Source organism: Rhinopithecus bieti, unplaced genomic scaffold (assembly GCF_001698545.2).
Source record: "Rhinopithecus bieti isolate Rb0 unplaced genomic scaffold, ASM169854v2 scaffold_70290, whole genome shotgun sequence".
In the NCBI taxonomy this organism is placed as follows: Eukaryota; Metazoa; Chordata; class Mammalia; order Primates; family Cercopithecidae; genus Rhinopithecus; species Rhinopithecus bieti.
The window spans coordinates 274,551-290,389 of NW_016826320.1; the positions used below are offsets into that span (position 1 = coordinate 274,551).

At 39.1% G+C, this 15,839-nt stretch overlaps 1 protein-coding gene across 1 annotated transcript in view; it reads right to left on the bottom strand.

Moving 5' to 3' along the window:
* SEMA5A (semaphorin 5A) overlaps positions 1-15,839 on the bottom strand; it is a gene marked incomplete at its 3' end in the record, with an annotated part of 517,268 nt that overhangs the window by 274,450 nt on the left and 226,979 nt on the right. The window contains exon 5 of the mRNA XM_017863400.1: positions 3,678-3,723. Coding sequence (XP_017718889.1) covers positions 3,678-3,723 — 46 coding nt within the window. The remainder of the gene's footprint in view (positions 1-3,677; positions 3,724-15,839) is intronic.

A 15,839-nucleotide genomic window follows, 5' to 3' on the forward strand; every position in this document is an offset into this window, starting at 1 on the left:
AAAAAAAAAAAAAAAAAAAAAGTGTGTCATGAAGAATTGCCAGCCTTCTCTCTCCAGGCTAAGTAAACAGTAGGCTACAGAACTCCGTACACAGCCACAGAATATGAAAAAGCAGAACAGCCCTGCTTTGCACCAACGGTACAGCAGTCTGACCTCTATCATTAGAGCTGCATGTTCAAAACCACAGTTCAAACAGTTACTGTCTTCTTGCTTGGTGCTATGTCAGTAGACTAAGCTCTCACCAGGTGCTGGTACTGATGGGCATCTTATACTTCAGTAATAGCTCATTAATCCCATCAATAGTTGCAACCTGATTTCCACCAAAGGCAGCCAAGACCAAGGGAGGCAATGATGAGAAAAGTACAATTAGTTTCCTTGACCTCACAAAAATATATACACATGAGTTAATGGAAATACATCTCCTCACTTTTTTGCATCTATTTATTTGGACATCATGTTAGTAAAACTTGCAAAAATATCACAATAGACTTTCATAAGTCCTTTACCTAGATTCCCCTGTTAATACTGTATCATATTTGCTTTATTATTTTTGCCTCTGTATACATGTATAGCTTCTGTGCATGTATGTGTGTAACAATTTTAAAAGCTATTTTGATATAAGTTGCACAAATGATACCCATTACCCGTATATATGTTAGCATGTTATTCCAGAAAACAATGACATTCTCCTACATTAGTTATCAAAATCAACAAATTAATATTAATACATTTCTACTATCTTATCCAGACATTTGAATTTATCCAGTTGTCCCAATCATGTTCTTTATAGTAAGAAAAAATATATCTGCTCCAAGATTCAATTTGAGTCAAGTATTGCATTTGAACCCCATGTCTATTTGTTCAGCTTTGTGATGGAGTAGCTCTTTATTATTCTTTTTTCATACTTTTCATGACTTTGTGATATCCGAAGGGTAGGGGCCAGTTTTCTTTGTAGAATGTCCCTCAGTGTATCTGATGGTTCCTCATAAGGTTAGTAGTCATAATTTTTGGCTGAAATATCAAGGGCATCTTGTTGTGTCCTCCATGCATCAAATCACTGAACTCTGTCCCCTTGCTGGTGAAGTTCCCCTTGACCTTTGAGTATTTGGTCATGGGTTATTTGCCAGATTTCTTTACTATCAAGTTATAAGTTTTCCTGTTGTAATTAATAAGTATCATATAGGTAAGTACTTTAAGACTACTATTAATAAACATCCTGGCTGTCATCAAACTCTGACCCACAAATTAAGCATCCATTGATCACTTTTGCCTAAATAAATTTTTAGTATAATGGTTGCCAAATCATGACCTCCTAATCAAATTATTCCTTCAATATTTATTAGTTGGCATTTGTTTAGTCATTCATTGATGTTTTATGTTAGTATCTACTCATAGATTCTTATGTTTTTCAATGTGTTATAATCTACTATTGGCATTATCTATTTTGACAATCAAACTGTCCCAGATTTCTTCAGTGAGCTCACTTCAAGCTGGCTCCTAGTTTCTTGTGACACACCCTCATCATTCTTTAAATATTTTCCTTAATTTCTGAAACAACAAGCTCTTCCAGTCTTATCTGAGTTCTCCCTGCCCAACTCTAGATTAAGTCACTTCTCAAGAAATCCTTCATCTGTTTTCATGGAGAATTAAGTTTAGAAACAAAGTAACCTGTATGAAGTGTGTTCACTGCTACTAAGACAAGACTTCTAAACCCTCTCAGCTGACAGAGCTAGTAAATTTGGAAATAAATGAATGTGTATATGTAAATACATGCTTGTGCACACACAGACCTACACAAGCTCACTTTTTAACACATGTGATATGCCAGAGAGTATACCATGAGAATCAAAATGAATATAATATGTAGTTTCTATCTACTAAAAGATACAGATTTTAGAAACTGTTATCTAAAACAATCTTTAAAATGCCATTTTGATTAAATTATTGATCACTCTTTTTTTTAACTGGCAAATAAAAATTGTATATATTGATAGTGTACAACATGTCACTTTGATATATGTACACGTTGTGGAATGGCTACATCAAGCTAATTAACATGCAGGTATCTCACATACCTTTATTTATTTATTTATTTATTTATTTATTTATTTAGGTTGTGAGGACACTTGAAATCTACTCTCTTAGCAATTTTCAAGCATATAGTACATTGTCAGTAGCTATAGTCACCATGTCATACAATGGATCTTTTTAACTTATTCCTTTGTCTAATTGGAATATTTTGTCCTGTGGCCAACATCTCCCTAACACCTTCCCTGACCTTCCGGGCCCCTGGAAACCACCAGTCCACTCTCTGCTCCTAAGAGTTTGTCTTCTTTAGATTTCACACATAAGTGAGCTCTTGCAGTATTTGTCTTTCTGTGCCTGGCTTATTTCACCGAAAATAATGTCTTCAAATTGCTGATCATTCTGATTCCTTAATAACAAATTCATAATTTTACCACTCAATTAGCTCAATGAAAGACTCCAGATATATACTAAATTGCAGTAGAAAGACAATTTATTGTCAATTGTGATTAAACTATTATAATGGAGATTATTATTTATTATTATCACTTTAAAAAATCAAAAACAATAAAAATTACTGATAAATTGCTATGTTTTATCTCTTTTGAATGTCTTACTTATTTTTTACCATGCTAATATGGAGTTGGTAGTGATTTGTGGCCATTTCACAGATGAGGAACCAATAATTCCTAGAAAGTTATAGAATTAGATCACAAATAAGGTCGATGCGTCTTCAAAGCCCTTGCTTTTTAATCAATATTAGCTTTGATCGTGGGACTGGCTGATTTTAACACCCTGCTAAAGTAAAAGATCTAATACTAAAACCTAGCTCTGAAGTTCCCTGAGTGCTCAAAAACAGCAGCATTAAAGAGAGAATAAAATAATATAAAATCCTCTCCAATCACTTCTTAGAGCTCTAGTACATGAGAGTGAGACTAAAATGGGTTGAAGAACTTTTTCCAAACTCTACACAGCCCAAAGATTCTGGCATGGTCCACAGGGAGTTCCAGAATCTTGGTGAAGAAGATATTTGTGTCTTAACTCTCTTATTTTCTAGGAGACACTTTTTAAAGACTAGAGGGAAAAGTGGGCTTTTGTGACTCTGATCTGCTACTAAAATAAATACTTCATTTAAGCACAAGATCTCAGGTCCATTGTCCAAACCGCAACAACAGAAATAGGTAAATTTCATTTTGATCTATTTCCCTTTATTCTTTGTTACAGTTAGCTTTTAACCCAAGTATTCATATTTATGTTAATATAAATTATAAAGAGGAAACAAAGCTGTTTTACAAGAAATTGATGCCCGAATACATCAAACTAAATAATCGATGATTGCTCTGGGGAAACGAATGCATCCAGGCTTTGAGGTAATGTTCCTTGAATGGCCTCTCATCTAAGGAAGGATAAATCAGGATCATATCCATGGAACAAAGAGGGCCACCTGGCAGGAGGAAAAGGCTAATTGGGAATTAAGGGAGGTGATGACTCATAACAAGTAGGGCAGCCTTAGTCCTGAGGCCTGACCCACTGAGAAAATGAGCCACTGCTCAGCCTGGATTAACATCTTTATATACATCTGTCTTCATCCCTTCAAGCAGTGAGTTAATTGGGATGGAAAATGAAGTTTGAGAAAAATAAATTTCACCTACCTGGATAAGAGACAGATCCTCAAGTTGTAACCTGAAGAGGTAGTTTCTACAAAATATAAAAAGAGAGCAGTTTTATTTTTAATCGATCCCAGAAAGTTAAGAGTTTATAAAAATTTCAAGAACAAAGAAAATAAAATAATAATTTTGACTTCAAAAGCATCTTCTTTCTAAGAATATGGTTAGCACTACTTTCCTTGGATCTTAGAGTATAAAGAGGAATTCAAGATGTCAACAAATACACATTTGAGATTGGTGAGAAAGCTAACGAATAAGTGGGGTGTGTTTGTACATAATTACAGTAAGTGTAAGTCATTAACTGGCTCTCTTGATCTATATGGAATAAATAAAAGGACATGGGCATTCCATTCTGAAACCGAGTTTCATTTAAGCAAGATGATGTAAAAATATTCCTCATAGGTCTTCCTTTTTAATCATCACCTACATTCACCATGTTTTATAATTAAGATTTTGAATTCAAGCAGTGCTCTGAGGTTCACAGTAGTCTACCTTGTAGGATGGATTCAGTATGTAATAAAAGTTTAGAATTATGAACTTGGGTGCAGTATGGTGGCTCACACCTGTAATCCCAGCACTTTGGGAGGCTTAGGCGGGAGGATGTTTTGATCCTGGGAGGCGGAGGTTGCCAGGCTCCTGGGAACCATGGCAAAACCTGTCTCTACAGAAAGTACAAAAATTATACAGGTATAGTGGCATATGCCTATAGTCCCTGCTACTCAGGAGGCTGAGGCAGGAGGATGCCTTGATCCTGGGAGGTGGAGGTTGCAGTAAGCTGTGATCACCCCACTGCACTCCAGCCCGGGTGACAAGGTGAGACCCTGTCTCAAAAATAAATAAATAAATAAATAGTATATATACACACACATATAAATATAATTTTCAGCTTATGGAATTTGGTTTAAAAAAAAAGAAAAGAAATATAAACTTGGTGGTCTGCCCAAAGGAAACTGATGACATCAAGGGCTTCGAAGAGTCAGTTTCACTGCCCAAGCCTAAAATAGGAAATCAGAGAAAAGAAAACTATCAATTTCAACAAAGAAGGGGAAGAACAGTGAAATATGAGTGAAATATGCAGTGGAGATCAGTAGAGCACAGGGAAAAAGATACAGATTAGTTATACCGGGCTTTGGACTCTAGTGTTGCAGGTTTTAGAAATAACTCATTAACCTCCCTCAGTATTCTTTGTTTCAGCCTCTAACTGAAATCCTGGCATCATGTAAATGGGAAAATGGGGCAGGGATGTGCACCAACAGCACCCCAAAGAGGAAGGGAGGAGACAGCCAGCCCAGTACAAATAACAATGGCAAGAAGATGCTGACACATAATGGTAAGCAAACTCTAAGATGCAAATGAGCATGAGGTGGGATCTCCAAGAAGCCAAGGATGTTGTTATAATGGGCTGGTCCAAGGTCACTTCTATGGAACAAAGAGAGAAATTTTACAACACCAATAAGACATAAATGTTGAGTATTTTCACTATCGTGGGGAGGGGGATAAATATATAAGCTGGACATATGTACCAGTAGAAGTGACAAGTGATAGCCAAAGCGGCCCAAGGGCATAGCCTCGAGATGACCAAGAAACATCCCTATGGTTATGGACAGAGTTAGGGAGGACAAAGCCCCCATGCAAGCTGGCACTCAGAAGCACATGTACACACACAACTGCAGGATGAAAGAGGACCAGGCTCACATTCAGTTATCTCATGAATCCAGGCATTGGCTCCCGAGCATTCAGGTTTCGCACAATTTGCCCCCTCACATGGGCGTACCACCTCTCTAAACTGAGTGAAAACGGCCTCCCCTAAACCACAGCAATAGTCTCCTTACCACACTCTTTCTACCTCTCCAGTCTCACCTCTGATATACCCCAAGAGAAGCTCCCAGAAGCACTGCTTGGCACACGCCACCTCCATCACAAAGCCATTTCAGGAAAAGTTGCCCTGTCCTTTATTATAATGCTGCAGCCCTCTATGCAGAACCAGGTAAAGGATACCTCTGAGGGGAGGGAATATTACAGGAAAGTATTTTGATTTAGTCGGTGCCATGAGAAGTCTAGGACTCCAACAGAAACGTCATCTGCAGGCCAGGCACATTGCCGTGTAATCCCAGCACTGTGGGAGGTCGAGGTGGGCTAATCACTTGAGCCCTGGAGTTCTAGACAGGCCTAGGCAACATAGGGAGACCCTATCTCTACAAAAAGGAAAAAACACAAAAATAAGTCAGGCGTTGTGATGCATGCTTGTAGTCCTGGCTACTCAGGAGGCTAAAGTGGGAGGATCGATGGAGCCTGGGAGGTCAAGGCTCCAGTGAGCCACGATCCTGCCACTGCACTCCAGCCTGGGAGACGGAGAGAGATCCTATCTCAACAACAACAAAAAGTTGTTTTCAGAGGAACAAATGTGAACTTGGTGCACACACAGAAGAGTATGTTGAAGCAGCCAAGGTAGCTGGCACTGGAGAGTGACTCGCATTTCAACATCAGCCAAGCTTTCACCCAATGTGACCTAGAAACCAGCACACCTCCTCTAAGGGAAGTGAGAAATCTACACACACACACAGACAAGGCTTTCAGAAGTGGGGCTTACCAGTGTGATATCGTTTGGCTGTGTCCCCACCCAAATCTCATCTGGAATTTTAATCCCCGTAATCCCCATGTGTCCAGGGAGGGGACTAGTAGGAGGTGATTGGCTCATGGGGGCGGGTTGCTTCATGTTGTTCTCATGATACTGAGTGAGTCTCATGAGATCTGATGGTTTTATAAGCATCTGGCATTTCCCCTGGTTGCATTTCTCTCTCCTGCCACCACGTGAGAAGGCCCAAGCTTGCTTCCCCTTCACCTTCCACCATGATTACAAGTTTCCTGAGGCCTCTCCAGCCATGTATAACTGTGAATCAATTAAACTTATTTTATTTATAAATTACCCAGTCTCTGGTGTTTCTTTATAGTAGCATGAGAACAGACTAGTACACAGCAGCACCAGGGAAATCACTGGCCATTGCACACCCATCGCCTCTATGGGCAGCTCAGCTCCCCACTCTCACATATTTCTCACTGTCTTTCTGGTCTCCAGAGGCTGCCCCTCTGCTATGGGAGGCAGTATCACCTAGCGATTAAGAATATTCATGCAAAAGCTGGAGTTCTGCCTCTATACAATCTCAGGAAGAAAGTATTTCTCTCTATGCCTTAGTCTTTTCATCTGTAAAATGGAGCTAATAATCAAACCCATCCCCTAGCATTGTTGTGAGGTTTAAATCTAAGAAAAACACTTAGAATGAAGTCTGACCTACTGTAAGCATCAATTAATGGTGCCAACTTCTATGTTTATTTTGTCATTGGTCCTGAAATCCAGTTGTCCTACCCCTTTTCAACCCACTGGCAATTTTAAGAAAGACTTCTTCAGTAAGTATTTCCAATAAAAGAAACTCATTCATTTAGTAAACGAATTACCTAAGAGCTTTGGTGATATCTCATGGTTCCTTCTTTCTTGCATATTCACACACATACGTGTGCACATTTATGTTCACACTACGGTATCTGTCTCCAGAAACTTTCTTGAAAAGAAGCTCTCATACACAAAGAAGAGCTGGAAATGCTGTCAGGCCCTTTGAGAAAAGATGACAGCAGAGTCTGCAGTGCTCTGTAGAGCTCTGTGCAGATCAAGCGAACAGCTCTGTCTACTTGGGGAGGGGAGTGGAGGAGACACAGAGATGGCCGTATGCAACACCTGCTTCCAGTTTTCAGGTGTTTTCCACAGAATAAGATAATGGCTTATAATAAAAAATATGCCACATTCTCAGTCCACATCTCCATAAGCAAAGATAACTCTTCTGATCATTATTTTTCTGCTTCTCAACTTCCAATGGGTTGTAAGGTACCCCTCCTCTCCAGAAACATTGCTAGTGGAGTTCAACCATCTACCTCTTCTCCTTCCAAATACCTGAGAGCTATGGTGCCCTTCCAATTATCTCACAAGCAATAACAAATCAATGTGCCAGAGGTGTTCAATAGGTGAAAGGAAGGGGCAGAGAGGATGGAGGGGCACGCTTACTATGAAATTCCATCACCACCACCATCACCATCACCACATCCGATACCCCAGGAAGGAAAGCACCAGAGGATTTGAACTTTTCTTTTGTAGTATTTTCTGGGTTGCAAGATAAAAATTGGTGATTATTTTACCCCATTCTCATATTTTTAATCCAATAATATAGAGTCTAACAAATCGAGAACTAATCTGTCACTAAAGAGTATATACCCCTTGATTTATAGATGAGGAAACTTCTATAAATTAAGAGGTGCAGTGAGATTTATCCAATAGTGTAAGGCTTCAGAGAAAGTCCTGGGATTAGAAACAAGCCCCCTGTCTTAATGTCCCTTGTCCCATTATGCCTCATGGCCTCACCTATTAGTCATTCTTAATTTCTAATTTCACCTGCACCAAATTCCTAGTTTCACCTGCACCAAACATGCATACCCACAGGAACAGACACAGCAACAGCTCTTTTACTGCGAGTATTTCATATCTTCACTGGTCATTTACAGGACCATTTACAAACCATTTTAAGAAAATTCAAGTCTTAGTTCTGCTAATAACAAATTTGATCCTAGGCCATCAATTTTCACCTCTGGGACTGTGATCTGGCTGAGATGTATGTCTCCCCATGAGGAGAACAGTTTGAGCCTACGAGTCTGGCTGTTTAAATGGCACCTCTTTTCTCTCTTTTTATACGGGCCTGAATAACTCCCTGCCCGTACCTAATTCTAAGAAGAGCCCTATTTCTTAACTTATGAAATGAAATAGATAAACTACACAATTATCTCAATGTATTTAAATAATACAAATTCCCAAAAGACTGTGACCATGTTTAGATATACACAATGCCAGCCGGGCGCGGTGGCTCACGCCTGTAATCCGAGCACTTTGGGAGGCTGAGGTGGGCAGATCACGAGGTCAGGAGATCGAGACCATCCTGGCTAACACGGTGAAATCCCATCTCTACTAAAATACAAAAAACTAGCCGGGCGTGGTGGTGGGCGCCTGTAGTCCCAGCTACTCGGGAGGCTGAGGCAGGAGAATGGTGTGAACCCGGGAGGCGAAGCTTGCAGTGAGCCGAGATCGCGCCACTGCACTCCAGCCTGGGCGACAGAGCAAGACTCTGTCTCAAAGGAAAAAAATATATATATATATACATACACACACACACACACACACACACATACACAATGCCTAAGTTCTATGAATAAATGGCCATCTAACAAAAACCTTTTATTATGGCAAATTTAAATCATTTCCTGAGAAGTGTTTTCATGTGTTATTTTTCACAACTGAGTAACTTATTTCAAAATAATCTTAAAAGAAACCTCAACATATAAAACAGATACAATAATTCTTTAATAGTATAAATTTATGTAATCAGTACTTATGTATTTGTTAATAATAAAATCAGCTGATGAAGCTTTCTTAAAAATTGTAAAACTCCACTTATCAGAACTATTTATCATCTTACACAGATCAACATCTATTTAGTGTGTATATTCATGCCAGTTGATTGGTTATATTTTGTTGCTTTTATTTGTTTGATTTTTAAGGCACAGAGTTGGTAGGTGCTTTTAATTTTTTTTTTTACCCCCGAGATGGAGTCTCGCTTCTTTGCCCAGGCTGGAGTGCAATGGTGTGATCTCAGGTCACTGTGACCTCCGCCTCCCAGGTTCAAGCAATTCTCCTGCCTCTGCCTCCCCAGTAGCTGGGATTATAGGGATGTGCCACCATGCCTGACTAATTTTTGTATTTCTAGTAGAGACAGGGTTTCACCATGTTGGCCAGGCTGGTCTTGAACTCCTGACCTCAAGTGATCCTCCCACCTTGGCCTCCCAGAGTGCTGGGATTACAGGTGTGAGCCACCGCGCCTGTCCTAAATATTAGTTTAATAAATGACTATGGTCCATGTAAAACCTAAGTAGTCAAATGCCTCGCTACACAAACAATTTAGTATTTACCTTATCTTATTACAATTTTCAGCTATTTTAAACAATATATTAAAAGATGAACCATAAGTAAAACAGCTGTAGAATTCCCTAATCACATCCCAAGAACCTAAGAATCTGACAAAACACAGTGTGGATTCTGCTATTCTCAAATCTCTTTCCTCGAACTATTTGGCCCCACGTACAACTCCAAATGCATTTTCGCCGTAGGAAAAATTCCAAGCCAGCTGGCAACGTGAGGGACTTGAAATCTCTCAAGACAGCTTGATCCATCACAGTTTAGGTCAATGACCTACAAAGTTAAAGGTTACAAAAAGAAAGAAAACCTTCTAAAGGGGATAAAAAATTGATATTCCCTGGTGTTGGGCCACTCACAAACTAAAGTAAGATCTATGAAACCCTGCAAGTGGCTGTCCTCCAGGGTATTACAGAAGAGGCAACCACTTTATCTTGCAATTGTGCGAGCACAGAGGAGGGAAAACAATATGCGTGAGGTTCACGAGAAAGGCCACCAGCCTTTCCAACATGAAGAAGTAATGCTTCTGGCCCCTGGCCAACTGTAAATGCTAACCAAATGTTGCACGTAGGGTCAGTCTCCCTAATAGGGCAATGCTTTGGGCAACCCAAAGCATTTAAGTGATCTCATTAATCTTCATAACACCCCTAGATGTAAATAGGTAGTAATAAGGACTATTGCCATTCTTCAGGGAAAAAGGCAGTAATGCAAGAGGTTAAGAGATTAGATCCTTTGAATGTATTAGTTGTAGCTTGGGGGAATGATTCTATACTTCTATTTTCTCCTGTCATTACCAAAGTGAAAAGCAAGAGTTTGCCAAAGTGTAACAGTTCAGTTTTGTGGCTATAGTAAATAAAATATGAGTTTTCTTCCCTTGGTATCAATCTACTTTTTTGTTTTTTTGTTTTTTTTCAAATGCCATGGAATAAAATTTGACATTGCACATTCACGTGCAATAAACCAGATTCCTTTTAGGAGTAATAATATATGAGGAGTACATAAATCCAATGGGCTGAATAATTCAAATCACAAAGCTATTAAATTTGGCAGATGCAAAAATCACAATATTAAAGCCCATTCTCCGTTTCCCCACTAGACACCTGAGTGGGTTTTGTACGTCTTCACCAAAGTTTCTTTCTTACTGACTCTAGGATTGAATAACTCATTCCTGGGTCCCATCACTTCCCCTAGTGGCCTATTAGAAACAAATCACTAAGCACAACAATATATTCTCGGAGGGAGCAGTGGGGACCTTAATAGATGAAGTTCATTTGTATCTTCATGTAAAGTAATAAAATGCAGCCGGCATTAAAGAAAAGGTTGAGCCATCACGAGCATATTAACTAAATGACTCATTTCATCTAGAGACACTATAAAACTTAACTTTGACCTCCATAAACTATGAAAGACACAGGTGTTTTAAAATGACATTCTCTTAGAATAACTCAACTGGTCTCTGATGAATATGACTATAAAATCAAAGAAAAAATTACAAGTTCCTATTGAACATGTGAGTTAGAGGCTTGCTTATAACTGAGAAAAGAAGAATTAAGGAAGGTAGATTGGTATTTTGTACTAGAGCAAAGGAAGGCAGAAGCCAAGTAAATGTATAAAGACATTTTAACAGTGATGACAGAAACATTTGTTGTCGTCTAATAAAAGTTTAGACCAAGGCCAATCATGAGACAATCTGGAGACAAAACATACACTGCCCATGAGCCAGCTGGGGGAGTCTGAGAGCTGACTAGTCTCTCCTGTCCCTGCACCAGCTTCCGGCCCACAATACTTTCCTCACTGCCAGTTTCCTTCCATCCTCACTGCTGTCAACATCTAACTGGCATAGAACTTTTCAAGTATAGTGATATCCTACATGATACCCACATTTTCAATTGCACTGGTAGACTTTTGAAGATAACAAATGACGTTTGAGATGGAGTCTCACTCTGTTGCCCAGGCTGGAGGGCAGTGGCAGGATCTCAGCTCACTGCAACCTCCATTGCAGGCATTTAGTAATTCTTGTGCCTCAGCCTCCAGAGTAGCAGAGATTACAGGTGCGTGCCACTATGCCCAGCTAATTTATTATTATTTTTTTTTTTTTGTATTTTTAGTAGAGATGGGGTTTCACTGTGTTGGCCAGGCTGGTCTCGAACTCCTGACCTCAGGTGATCCACCCGCCTGGGCCTCCCAAAGTGCTGGGATTACAGGCATGAGGGAGGACGAAGCAGGTAGATCACCTGAGGTCGGTAGTTCGAGACTGGCCTGGCCAACATGGCGAGAACCCACCCCTACTAAATATACAAAAAAATTAGCCAGGCATAGTGGTGCACAACTGTAATCCCATCTACTCAAGAGGCTGAGGCACGAGAATCCCTGAACATGCCAGGCAGAGGTTGCACTGAGCAGAGATCCTGCCACTGTACTCCAGCCCAGGCTACAGAGCAAGACTCTGTCTCAATCAATCAATCAATCAATCAATAAACTAAGGAAAAATAGTAACTATATCCTTTAAAACATAAAATGTTGTAAAATTAGTTTGATTATCTAAATGTAAATATTTAACATCGTGATCATATCAGTAACTTTAAAGAACACAATGATTTAATTTAATCATGTAACCAAACTCATATAATTCACCAATTCACCAACCTATCTATAATTGTGATTTCCAAGACTTTACATTATGCTGGTCAACTATAAGCAAATTCCAGGAGCCTTTTAATTTTGTGGTCATAACCATCCTAAAAAATGTCTGCTTCATGTAGTTTTTTCATGGGTTTCTCAGAAGATAATTAAATGTCAAAATTACAAAGCCTTTCTAAACAGTATAACATTATACTTAAATAGTGAGATCACATTTAAATTACAGTTTTTAATTCTTTTGTGAATTTTTTTCTAAAATATTTTCAAATATGGTGACAAATTTATAATATGGTCATGTGATTAGCTATCTCCTCAATCAGAATTTTCTCTACCCTCCTCAAAAACAGTAAATATGTATTCTTCAGGCTATACAAAGTTCAAGATAACTGTAATTTAATTTTTGTTGCTGTTAATGCTGTTACATGTGTCCGGTACCCATTCTCCCAGAATCATACTAACTTCTTTCATTCCCTATCCCAGAAAGACCATTTCAAGCTCCTTAAAAGTCTTGGTTATTAGAAATAAATTTCAAAGAACACATTAAAACGGAGATCAAACCATTTTAATAGCATTCTTATATATTTAAATACCAAGATTAAAAGGTGCAAAAATACATGGATAGCCTCTTATTATTTAGCAAGTAGAATGAAATAACAAAGATACATTTTAATGGCATGCAATAACTAGAACAATGCTGCCAGCAAATCTCAGAGATATAAAATCAGAAAAATATTTTCCCACAAATATGTTTAGGGTAAAAGTGATTAATCAATATTGTTAATAATTACACTAATAGTTTACATTTTATTATGCTTTAATTATTACTTGCAAATCTCTAAGTGCTGTGAGGATTACAGATGACGATTTATTGCCCTAAATTTAACTCTCGACTTTTGTCTCTGTGGGTCCACTGGGTATATGATTTGTTCTTTTCCATTTCTCAGTTAACAGAGATAATTTTTCATTTGAAAAAAATGCCAACTGAGTATTTCTATGGTTCCTTTAACTTGTGATTTCCTAGGACTATTCATGCTTTAAATTATTTCCACATACAATTAATTTTCTAGGTTATCTTCAGTATTCATACAAATCTGAGATTTTTTTTCTCATGTATCTTCTAATAATCAAAGAATTACAGCTCATTCTCCCACATGCTGTATCCCAGTCACACTCCCAAAACTCACTGAATGGTTTAATCCTTGCCACCAGCCAACCCATTCTGTTGGCCATCAATTGCTGTCAAACCCAGTACTGAAACATGTCTCAAATCTGGCTTCTCATCTCCAATTCCATCATCACTGCCTAAGTTTAAGCACCCTGTACCCTCACCTGATCCACAACCCTCAACTGCCATGCCTCGCTCCAAATTCTGCAAGTTCTAGCACGTCCTGCACACAATATGAGGGACATATCTTCCTAATGCAAACATGATTATTTGAATACATAAATGTAGAAATCTCTTGGGCTTCTCAATGACTTTAGCAGAGGTTCTCAAATTTACCAAGCCAGCAGAGCAATGGGAGCTTGATTAAATCAAAGATTCTGGCCGGGCACAGTGACTCACACTTGTAATCCCAGCACTTTGAGAGGCCAAAGTGGGTGGATCACTTGAGGTCAGGAGTTTGAGACCAGCCTGGCCAACACAGTAAAACCCTGTCAACACTAAAAATACAATTAGCCGGACATGGTGGTGGGTACCTGCAATCCCAGCTACTCGGGAGGCTGAGGTAGGAGAATTGCTTGAACCCAGGAGGCAGAGGTTGCAGTGAGCCTAGAGAACCAAGTCTAAACTTCTTTATAATCTGACCCCAGCTAATGCTCAGGGCTTCACCTATAATTACTTCCCCCTCTCTTTCACCAACAGGTGCCATGGAGCCAAGCACTTTTCAGCCTCATCAGAATCTCTGACTTTCCCCATGTGTTTCTCTGTCTTCCCTGCCAGATTCCTCATGCATCACTCAGGCCCAGTTGGAGGAGCACCTTCTCAATGCAGCCTCTTCAGATCCATGTACCATCATATCCCTTTACTCTTGCTGTTTTCAGGACCCTTTACTCAGACTTCCCTTGAAGAATTGAATTGCTTATGCCCCTGTCTCACCCACTAGGCCAGGATCAGCATACTTTTTGTTATGGGGCCAGAGAGCAGATATTTTGCTTTTGTGGTCTATGTCCCAACTACTCTTCTCTGCAGTTTTAGATCAAAAGCAGCCACAGAAGATGTGTGAATGAGTGGGTGTGGCTGTGTGCCAATAAAAGCATATTTACGAAAACAGGAGGCAACTCTGGGGCCCCAGCTTGCCAACCCTTGTGTTGGACTAGAAAGTCCTCACCAGGTAGAGAAGATGCTTCATCTTTGTTTCTCTAATGTCTAAGATGCTTCCTGGCATAAAGTAGGTTCAATAAATATTTGATGAATACAGAATCTTGAAAGAATAACTACATGAACTAATACATTTGGATAAACCCTGTGTGGACCTGGGTAGGAGAAAAGCTCTTATTACTTAGTCTGTAGCACATGCACATGCAAATAAGTTATTCAATTATTATCACAGCCCTTTGTTGGTTTGTTCATGGGATCTGGGAAATAGGAAGCCTTTGTACATTTATTTATTTACAGCTGTCTCTTGGTATCCCCCAAGCATTGGCTCCAAGAACACCTCGAGTGCCAAAATCCATGGATGCTCAGGTCCCTGATATAAAATGGATTGGTATTTACCTATAACCTATGCACATCTTCCCATATACTTTAAATCATCTCTAGATTACTTATAATATCTAGAATATTACACATGTAAATAGTTGTTATACCATATTGTTTTTATTGGTATGATTTTCATTGTTGTATTGTTTGTTTTTAATTTTCCAAATATTTTAGGCTTGTGGTTGGTTAAATCTGCAGATGCAGAACCCAGGGAAAACCAACTGTATGTTCTTAGTTATTTATAACTAAATAGATAACTGTTGTACTAGGCCGATATTCTCCCAACTCAAGCAGGGAAAAAAATACAGATTAGTTTATTTTGTTTTGGTTTTTGTTTTTTTCACAATAGCAGAAGAAACAGAATGGTTAGAAATCTTTCCCAGGCCTGTCAGCCGGCCACCAGTTTGTTAAAAGCACACACCCTGAGCCACCTAAATCAGCTGAGCTGGGAGGGACATCTTAATTTTGAACAAATGCCCTAGCTAATACTTAAGAACACTAATGTTTGGCAAACATTGGACAAAAGGTAACAAAGCCAGCAGACAACAAGGAGACCTTTTAACATATATTGGATAACTAATCAAATAAGCCAATTAGAAGAAAGGGGAGAATAGGTAGAAGAAAGAGAGAAGCCCAGAGAATCTTAAAGGACATACCTGTGCATAGGGGCCAGCCCTGAGAAGGAAAGGGACAGAGAAGGGGAAACCTTTAAACCCTAAAGTGGAGGTTCATAATTTGATTGGAAGAGGATAAAAAAGACCGCAATGAAAAGCACCGCTCCTTTTCCATCACCAGCTGC